Source organism: Amborella trichopoda, chromosome 6, assembly GCF_054954075.1.
Source record: "Amborella trichopoda isolate Santa Cruz 75 chromosome 6, AtrichopodaSantaCruz75HAP2 v2.0, whole genome shotgun sequence".
In the NCBI taxonomy this organism is placed as follows: domain Eukaryota; kingdom Viridiplantae; phylum Streptophyta; class Magnoliopsida; order Amborellales; family Amborellaceae; genus Amborella; species Amborella trichopoda.
The window spans coordinates 37,195,348-37,206,249 of record NC_142341.1 but is presented as its reverse complement, the minus strand read 5'-3'; the positions used below and the strand labels follow the sequence as shown (position 1 = coordinate 37,206,249).

Below are 10,902 nucleotides of genomic sequence, written 5' to 3'. Positions count from 1 at the left end.
CTAAATATAGTAGAATAAAAAGCTAATTTGGCTGATATAATTCTTGTTAAACCTTGATCAATACCAACATTGTCGGCCTTCTAGGGGCCAGAAAGTGGTGCTAAATATAGTAAAATAAAAAGCTAATTTGGCTGATGTAATTCTTGTTAGACCTTGATCACTACCAACATTGTTGGCCTTCTATGGACGAGAAAGTGATGCTAAATATAGTAAAATAAAAAGCTAATTTGGATGATTTAGTTTTGGAAAAGCATACTGAGACCATTTACTTTAGGTATAAAAAGATTACTAACACTTTTGCTTGTCAAATTTCAAATCGAGTGGTCGTAAGATTATCATTGACTAGACTCGAGCTAAAAACAAAAAATCTTCAAACTTCTTGATACATCCCAAACAATCCAATTTGACATCTAATGACTAGAAATAATTGTGACCTAATAACAAAAATAAATGGTCCGAGTGTACAACCCCTGTAATGCTTAGGAAGAAGCATCCATTATAGCAGCTACCTCAAGTTGAGGCTTGAAGGCAAAAACCAGCCAATAAATCCTCTGAATTTTTATCTTTTAGAAAATGTAATCCTAACTAGGTTGTTTCCTAAGGTATGGGAGCATTCCATAGTTGTCTATTTACTATCAGTTTCCTCCCATTTCCTGCTTGTGTTCCCTTCCCCTAAAACCTCTTGTTCCTCATTTCCACTTTCTACTCATCTTGAGCCATGCCGCGCGGCACAAATCTTATCTTAAGCTTTTAAATCAGCATGCTTTGAGATTATAAGCCAATATTGATATGCAAATAGGGCACCTTGCCAAGTTATAGCGCTGGAAGAAACCCATAGATGGGCTAACACAAAATGCATGCATATGTGCAAATACATATCCATAGATAGCTCCTTCGCATAAGAACCACAAGTGAATAAAATCTCCCCTGTTTCACCTCTTGCTCACGTACGTATAGGTTACATATTGCAGTGCAAAATTGCAAACGACGATAAGACGATCAAAACCAAGACACAATCTGACATACATATTGCAGTTCAAAATTGCAAACGCTGATTAAAAGACCAAAACCGCGAGTAAAATCCGATGCAAAGCACGATTCTAATGCTACGAAATTTTACACAAGGAAAACTCATATACACTTAGATCATATGGTTGGCCAGAAAAACAAAATTAAGGGAAAGAAACGAAGGCAAAAACCCAAGAATAATGGCCCGCTCAAGCCGTTAACTTCGGAGAATCAATGTCTACATGCTCAAGCTGCAAAGCTGCCAAGAGGCCTTGCCATGTTTCGCCAACTCCCCCAGCCACTTTATAGTCTAAGAGCTTCTTCTGTCTTCTGTAGTAATCTTCAAGTGGTTTGCTCTGCAAAGCCTTCAAGGTAAGAGACCAATTCCCTCGGAGTATATTCAGTAATTTTTCAAATTAAATATCTAGAGCATTGGTTTGGGTTTATAAAAAGCTTCCAAACTTTACTAAAGCAAAGCAGTCTAAAAAGTCGAAATAAAATCCAAGCTCACATTTTCTTCTATGCTTTCTTCTATTTCCAAGGTTTATTGCTTACAAAAAACCCACCACCACCCAATTCCCGGAGCCAAGAACACTAATTCCTCATTCCATAAGAAAAGGATAATATGACACAGCCGTAAGCATGATCTATGCGTGTGAAGGTTAAACTAATGCCTAGGGCACCAAACAAATCAAAAGCAAGATCCAACAACTTAACATATTCCGAAAATCTCAATGTGGTTGGTTTTTTTTTGGGTAAGCAAAAAGAAGTGGTAAGTCTGTGGGGATTTGGGCCCCTACCCTTTGGTGAGGATGGAGTTAGAGAGCTCAAAAGAGTGGTAAGTCAGTGGGGACTTGGGCCCCTACCTTTTGATGAGAATGAAGTCAGCGACCTCGTCATGGAGTTCGGCAATACTACCGCCAAGCCCCAGGCCATTCTCAAAGTGGTAAGTCAGTGGGGATTTGAGCCCCTACCCTTTGCTGAGAATGGAGTTAGAGACCTCACAATGGGGCTTGGCAACACTACCGCCATGGCCTCAGGCCATTCTCACTCAATGTATTTGGTTTGGCTATTAACAAATGTAGAAGCCATTTAAGATTCATTGAAATAATGAGACATGTGACTATGATTTGGTCAGCCACCAAAGTATGAGTGGTAGAAACAAAATCAAGGCATGCCACCAGCTAAAATAATGAATCCCTCAATCTTTGTTTAAGAAAATCACAAGATATAGAAGTTAAAAAACTATATGTTTACAAACAAAATCCACTGGGCAGCAGATAATTGTATTATTTTCGAATTCATGTAGAGAACAAGGAATATTGGATTACCTGCTCTTCGTATATCTGGAGTTTCTCCCTTAAGGCATCCTCAGAATCAGAAGCATCAGTGGGCAGCTTCCCTTCACATCCGTGCAGCTCCTGCAAACACGTTTGTAGGCAAGGATTGAAACCGCTCTTGTTAAAAGATTTTCCACAATGTGAACAGAAGCTGCTTCCTAAGTGTTTCTTGACCAGACATTCCTCTGCACATTTGAAGTTCACAACCAAGTCGATATCTGCATTGTGATCAAGAATCTCCTGTGATAAATTAGAAAATCAATTAGGTCTTTGGTCTTCACAAGGATTCCATCCAAACAATGAGACTACAAATAAAATACCAAATCGTTTGATGCTTAGAAATACAATCCTAAAGTTCGCATCTTGTCAAAAGCATTGCAAGCAAAATATTACTAACTAACAAATTTGCAATCAGCCAGCCCTCCATCATTGGAGCCTTTCTACATATTCCAAAGGACAACCATTATTACAATGGTAAAAGACCATCAGTCCATATTAATTAGCTAATCACAAGCCAAACATATCGAAGGTTCAAATAGTTATCCAAAGCGATTCCGAAACCGAATCAATCTAAGAATTGGAATCAAGGAATCGCCACCGGTTTGAAGATTCCTGCTCCCGGAATCGACATCCGTACAAGAGGAATCATGGAAGACGAGATTCCTATTTTTAAGAATCAGGATTTGGCCAAAATGGATTCGAGAACCATACATAGATGGAATCGAAATTCCTAGCTTTTTGAAATCGAGTTTCCAACCTAGTTGGAATCGACAATATGGAATCGAGATTCCTTCATTCATGGAATCAAGCTAGGACTCTCAATTCCGTCTATATAGGTTCTCAATTCCAGTTTGATTGGGTCCTGATTCTTAAAAATAGGAAACTTGTCCCCCACGACTTCTCTTGTACGGTGTCGATTTTGGGAACAAGAATCTTCTAGTCGGTGGCGATTCCTCAATTATGATTCTTAGATCGATTTGGTTTTGGAATCGCTTCAGGTAACTATGGGTTCAAGAGCACCATCTACATTAGTTACTTCCAAATAGTCTTTCGGTGCCAGAATATTAGGTAGAGTAGCCAGCCAATAGCAGACAGCTTCTCATTCCAGCATGGACAGGAAGAGAATTTCCTATACATGGCCAGAGTTCCCAGGCCTACTTATAAGAACCTGGCTTGTTGATCCAGCATAGACAATAAGAGAGCTTACCAATTACCATACATGGCCAGAGGTTTTTTTTTGATGAAGTTACATGGCCAGAGTTTCCAGGCCTAATAAGAAAACCATGCATACCTTAAAGTTCTGTAAAACTAGAGCAATATTACAATACAACCACATAACCAGGCATTTACATGAAGTGCATTTGTAGGGGAAAGGACTGTCCCAAGCTTCTTCATATTCAGAAGCCAAACTGCCAATAATAAAAACTTTGACAACTATGCAAAACAAAACATGTTTAAGTAACTTACAGCTTGAATCCGAGTTCGAGGAAACCCATCTAAAATGAAACCAGTTTCCCCAACAAGATACCCCTGCTCTAGTCTCTCGGACAATAGGCCAAATATTATACTCTCTGGGAGGAGCTTTCCTTGTCTCATGGCATTTGATATCTGGAATTAAAAAATCGAAAGGTTATTGAGTGTACTAGCTTGGCAGAAAAAGTAAAAAAACCTATAAAAATCAAAATAAAAGGTAAAAAAAATTATTGAATAAATTTAGCATCTCTTGCAAAGAAAATCAGACTGCCAGTTTTCATCAACGCTCCTTGGTTGAGGAGTCTCAAGAGTTGTCACACAATATCTGAGCAATGACCCAATTGTCACAAGAGGTGAAATATAACCAAGGCATGATTTGTAAAGCAAGCAAAGGCAACAGGGTATCAGAAAAGGGAATGCTAGAGAAATGGTATGTCAGAGAAGTGCTGGAAACATGAATACTCGAAAGTGATTCAAAAACACTGAGGAAAAGCATTAAGCAACACCTTGGAGCAAGTTTCCGAAATTACCATTTGAGGATAATGGGATGCACAAGAGACACAAGATAAATAATAGAAGAGTAAAACAGGATGGTACACTTCTTAATGTGTTTTGCAAAGGCAATGACATTTAGCATGATGTATGCAATGAGTGGCTCGAGCCCCAATGGCAAGTTGTTGCAAGTTGGCAAATATTGATGTACAGAATCCAAAACATCTTGACGCACCTAAAACGACCGATTCTCTTACAAGCAGGAGAGTAAATCAGCTAGAATGCCTGCATACCGATTTGATTTCCTAACAATGGTGAAAGAGAGTCACCATTGAGGGTGACACGTGTACATGTGCTAGGACTGACCCCTATGTACCATAGAGTTGTAGTTGCACTAGGTCAGTGTGATCTTGGACTTGTCTCTAGGGGACAACATGTAATCCATAAATTGGCATTGTATCACCTCACCTATTTGCTAACTTTGGTAGCCCAATCATGAATCCCTGCGATGGTCTGTGGGTCATGGGAACTGCTTGGTCAGTTTGAGAAAGTGAGTGTGAATTATAGTCCGCAATAGAAGATGAAGTGCTTCAGTATATTTATAATTCCTTGACCTATTTACATCTGATTTTCATCAAAATTATTTAGGAATAATTATTTTGATGTTAAATGATAGTTAGATTGATAGTTTGAATTTTAGAAATCTCTAGATATTTTATTTTCTCAAAATGGATTTATAAATAGAGAGAAATTAAATTTTTAGTATTTTAAATATTCAGAGAGAAATAAAATAGATAATTTTTTCTAAAAAACATTTCCATATTTTTATAATTGGGGGCCCACCATACATAAGTGCGTGGGGTCCACATGAGGGCCCCATGGGTGGCACGCCCCACTTTGGGGTTTTCTTTCCATATTTTGGTGAGGCCATCTAAGGCACTCAATTGAGTTAAGAAAAAGGGAAAGTTTGGAAATTAAGAGATCTAATTTTCAAGTTTAAGAATGTGTAAGAAGAATATGGAAATAAGAGATATATGAAATATATTTACCATATTTCTATTATTTGATGGGATTAGGTTAAGGAAGCCAAAGGATAAAGTTCTAGCACATTCTTTTGAATCATGATGACTCATCTAAAGAGTGTATGGCTAAGATCTCTCACCCCAAAGGTCTCTTATGATTAATGGTCAGGATCTAATCTCCATAACAATGGCTAACCCTAAGAAACCCTAACCCTAGAGAAAGTCTAAAATAAGGGCTTATTCTCTACACATTGTACCCTCTCTTATCTCTTGGTGGTACGCTACCCTCTCTCATCTCTCTCTCTTCTCTCTCTTGGTGGTACGCCACCCTCTCTCATCTCTCTCGTGATCTCTCTAGTAGTAAGAAGAAGGGGCACGCCCATACTAAGGCATCGAAGCCTTACACTTTGTGTCATTGTTCCATTGCTTTCTGATTTGATTAAGGGTTATCACCTATGGTTTCCTATGCTTCAAAAATTTAAGATAAACCATTGATCCCTTGCGCCATTGGAGGAGGAGACCCGGTGTGAGGTGTTCAGAGTCCAGTTGAGGTAATCTTCTGGCAATATTCTTTATAGTTTGTAGTCTTATATTTTCTTGTTCCCATGAGTATTATGTGATTTTTGTTTATTGAATAAAAGAAGTTTTATTATTAGCAGCAAGTGAGAACCTCTTTTGTAATTGTTTTTTATTTATTTTGAGTTCATTTAATTGTAATCGAACCTTTGTAAATGTTTTAGTCGGTATAAAAAAGAAAATTTAAAAACCGCATATACCATGCTAGTTCACCTTGTCTTAATTTCATAAATAACACAAATATATGGGAATGCGTTTATCTGTATGATAGAGATAAAACTACTTCGTGTAGCATAATGACCTCTTCTTCTTTCTTTTTTTTCTTGAAAATAATTGACAGTATTTGGCATTAATAAAGATTGTAATTTGTACAAAACATGTCACGTCCCTATGGTAATATCATGACTAATTAATTAATGGAAATCAAGATGCTAACATACTTATAATGACTGAAGAAGAAAAAAGCTGATACTGGCAACAAGTAATGTCATTACTAAAAGAACATTTAGAGTTCAGAAAAATGAATATGCATAGCCATATATAAACAACAACTACAGCTATACACCTATAGTATTTGTTAAGTAACAACAATCGATATACATAAAGAAATGCACAAATAACATCAACACAACTTGCCCATAAATAAAAATTAAACAAATATTGAACAACCCAACTCCTGCAAAATTAGACTTAAGCATTCCTTGGTAAATGAGAAACACCCAACCAACATAGATGCTATAACTTAGGTCCTCATTTTGGAAAAGGCCCTAACTTCATCATCTTAACAGGGTCGTTCCCATAGAAGTAAGCCCCCATAGTAACATCAAGATCTTTCTTAGTCTTTAATTCACTCTCTCACCATGTAAATGGTGGATAAAGACAAGGCGCAGTAGTTGCCCCCCACCCCGAACCAGGTGAAGTTTCCATGGCTCCATCCATAACAAGAACAAACAATTCCAAAAAAAAAACTGCAATTAATTTTATGCCGTGTGGAAAGTTAATGGCCATCATTCTAAGGTCACAAATGAGCATATTGGCATTTAAAACAAACTGGTTGTATTCAAACTGGGGGAGGGAACTGATGAATAAACACCCACACAACGTGCTTTTTTCATGACCTGGTCCCAAATTTTTTCAAAAATGACCAAATTACCTATCCCCATCTTTTTGGCATATGATCTACCATGCTCTGCAGAAGCTTGGGCTTTGAAAGTGGGAAGACAGTGAACAATGATTCAAAAAGCGGACTGCCCAGCACCTAGGTGGTCCAGAAGGCTAGGGCGCATCGCCTAGGCCTAGGCGGCAGCCAAACTAGGCGAGCGGACCCTGGGCAGCTACCCAGGCGGTCGTCCAGGGGCGAAAATGGATTTTTTTTAGGGTAGTTTTTGGGTTTTTTTGAAAAAAAAAATGCTTTTACAAGTGGGTTTTAGGTTCATTTGAAACTTAAACCCACAAATGCGGCCATCCAGGGGCGGAAATGGATTTTTTTTAGGGTAGTTTTGGGTTTTTTTTGAAAAAAAAAATGCTTTTAAAAGTGGGTTTTAGGTTCATTGGAAACCTAAACCCACAAAAACCCATTTTAGAGAGAGAAAAACCTAAAAAAACTAGATTATATGATTTTCATTAGATCGAAATTTTTTTCAAAGTTACGGGAAATAGATCCAAACATCACCCATCAAGATTAGATTTAGTTTTGGAGTTTTTTTAATCATATTAGAAGGTGTTTTTGAATATTTTAGCACCAGAAAATATCTCAAATGTGGAAGTTTGGAGTTCGAGCAATCAAAGTAAATGCAAAACTTTATTTTTTAGATTGCTTGTATTATTTTGAGATGTTTTCTTCAAGATTTAGTCGAAGTGGTGATCCGGGTTGGAAATATAGATATAACCCGAATCCGAATGACAAAAATTGCATAAGATGCAATTATTTGAAAAGGATACAAATGGGGGCATAAAACTGGTTTAAGAAACCTCTTGCCGGTATTAAAGGGAATGTTGCCCCTTGTAAAATTGTTCCTGAAGCTATCAGATAGGAGATTAACCAATATTTGAGTTCAGTAAAACACAAACAAGAACAAAATCCTTGTCATTTGGATATGTCTATTTCTGGTTCTGCTAGAAGAAGTGATCCAGGTTGGAAGTATGGTCATGACCCGAAACCAAATGATAAAAATTATATAAAGTGTAATTTTTGTGAAAAAGATACCAATGGGGGCATTAACCGATTCAAGAAACACCTTCCCAGTATTAAAGGGAATGTTACTTCTTGTAAAAAAGTTCCTAAAGCTATTCAGGATGAGATTAGACAACATTTGAATTTAATAGAACCAGAAAAGGATGAAAATGAGCCTTGTTCTATGGAAATATCTTCTCCAGATGCTTTAGAAGTGGTGATCTGGGTTGGAAGTATGGTCATAACCCGAATCCAAATGATAAAAATCGTATTAAATGTAATTATTGTGGAAATGATACTAATGGGGTATTTACCAATTCAAAAAACACCTTATTGGAATTAAGAGGAATGTTGCCCCATGTAAAAATGTTCATGAGGCTACCAAGGTAGAGATTATACAATATTTGAATTAGGAAAGCACAAAAAGGTAGAAAAGGATAGAGCAGCCAAGACTCTTAGGGCCTCATCTGCACAGAGTAAGAGGGTGTAGAAGAAAAGGACGAAGAGGCAAATTCAAAAGAAACAGAGGACGAGCATTATGCTGAAGAGGGAGATGATTCTTCTAATGATGGCCTAGAATCTGATGCATATGATGAGGCTTACCCTACTCCTTCTGATAATAATGATGATAACTGAAGAATGAAGTGTTGAAGACGCTTAACTCTTGGTGTTGATTGTTGACTATTGAGTCCTAGACTGTATATTTTCTAAATTTCTGTATATTTTCTTTTTCTTAATTTTAGTTTCTAGTTTCTAGTTTCTACTGTCAAACTCTTGTGTGTATTTGTATGGTTGTAGCATTGTATGAAAATATGGATTATAGACTATCAAAATTCTCCTCATTCATAAAAATATCAAATATGGATTATGTGTTATATACTTATACTTTTAGATTTAGTATATAATTACGGATAAAAATCATAAAATTCTATTTACTTAAAAAAATCATAAAAATTCTAACAGTCGCCCAGGTTCTGGGCCCTGCCTAAGCGCTAGACGGCTTGGACCCCACGGCTGCTTAGGTGCCGCCTAGTGCTTTTTGAAACAGTGAGAGTGAGAAAAAGAAGCCCCACACAAAATGTTTAATTACATTATAAGAACAAATATAAAGGTAAAAGCACAGCAGCTTATGAGTCAACTCAGAATGGAAAAGCCTAGAAAGATTACAAGAAACCAAAAGAAACATTTTCATTATCTTTTTCTTTTGTTTTTTTTTTCAAAAGAAACAGAAGCCAAAATTCGGGTAAAATTGCAGGATATACTCACATAAATAATAACGAAAATCAGAATAAATGCAGAATAAAGTTGACGAAAGAAAAAGAAAGGGGATGCAGAATAAATTTTGATACAGGAAAAGGGGGGAAAGTGCAGAATCAGTGGATTAAAACACAGAATAATTTGCTCCTACAAATAAATATAACATCACAATAAATAAAATAAATAAATAAATTATGTAATGACAGGAACGCGAAAATCACAAAGAGAGAATAAGCAAGAGAGAGACAAAAAAGAAAAAACACAGATGATCAACGTCAACCGAGAGGAGAGATAATAAAAAAACGAAAGAGAGAGGAATCACAAATGACACAAAGAAAGACAGAGAGAGAGAGAAGCAGGGTACCTGCTTTGACAAGGGGAGGTGCTGCCTAACGAGGGAACCCATGGATATATGGGGAACGCCAAGCAGTCGAGCGAGGTGCCCCGCATAGAGCCTCTTCTGAACCCCGGGGCTGCCAATAAGAACCCACTGCACCCCTCTCACTCTGCCACCATCAGCCCAACCCAAATCCGCCTCCGCCACCGGAATCCTGCTCGACTCCTCCTCAGAGTAGTAATAATGGTCTTCTGAGGACAGTTGAAGGGCGGCAGCGGCACCATAAGATCGGCGGAAAGACGCCATTGCCGCTGCTGCGAGGCTGCGGCAGGAGCGTCGTAGTACTGCTCCTCCCAACATTTTCCCCCTTTCTCTTTCTTCCACTCTCTGCGCGCGCAGCAGCTGCAGGCAGGAGAGAGAAACTTTGCAATGAAACTCAGTCTCGGAAGCAGACAGAAAGAGCGTTGCTATTGGATTGAAACGTGGGTTTTAAAGGATCTCTTTCTCTCTCGTGGCTTCACTCTCTCTCTCATCGCTCCTTAGGGTTTGGAACGAACCAACCAATCTCAAACGGAGGACACGCTCACACACACATGGACTCTCTCTCTCTCTCTCTCGAAATGTCCTTTTGGTAAGGAAAGTTATGTGCGTCTGAGCCCGCACATGTCATTACGCGGGCTCGAAGATCTACACCATCTACCAAAATGGATATGTAAATAATAGTCATATGAAAAAATAAAAAAATAAAAATAAATAGTTTTTTAAAAATATCATTTTTAATTTTTAAAATTTATTTATTTTTATAGATTAATAATCAACATATTAAAGATTAGGATAATATTCTATTTGAAAAATAAATTATTAGAGGGCTTGCATTCCTATATGTGAGTTTGTGGACTCTGAAGGATGCAGTTTCTATGAGTCCACGTAGAAATGAGTCACCTTTTAGAAAAGGGTGTGGTTTATATAGAACCTAGGCTCTGAACCATCAAATTAGAGCCTACCTTCAAATAGTATCAAGAAATGTGGTTTCAACACTTGAAATCTTTGTGATAGCCTTAAAATATATTTTCATTTTTATTTATAAAGTTTAAAGCTTCAAAAATAGTGTAGATCAATAGATCTATGAAAACTTGAAAATCATGAAAATTGACAGTCCAAAAATGCATTACAAAATTCCCTATTTCCAAAACTTGAAATCTATTTTTCTTCCATGCTTATGCA

At 37.4% G+C, this 10,902-nt stretch overlaps 1 protein-coding gene across 1 annotated transcript; it reads right to left on the bottom strand.

The window, feature by feature from the left end:
- Positions 1-864: 864 nt before the first annotated feature.
- On the bottom strand, positions 865-10,279 carry LOC18435122 (putative adenylate kinase 7, mitochondrial). Its single transcript, XM_006845173.4, has 4 exons — positions 9,706-10,279; positions 3,816-3,956; positions 2,340-2,588; positions 865-1,364 (listed from the first exon to the last, which is right to left on the bottom strand). Exons 1-4 carry the CDS (start codon positions 10,036-10,038, stop codon positions 1,218-1,220), a joined length of 870 nt encoding a protein of 289 aa, XP_006845236.1. The 5' UTR covers positions 10,039-10,279; the 3' UTR covers positions 865-1,217.
- Positions 10,280-10,902: the final 623 nt, after the last annotated feature.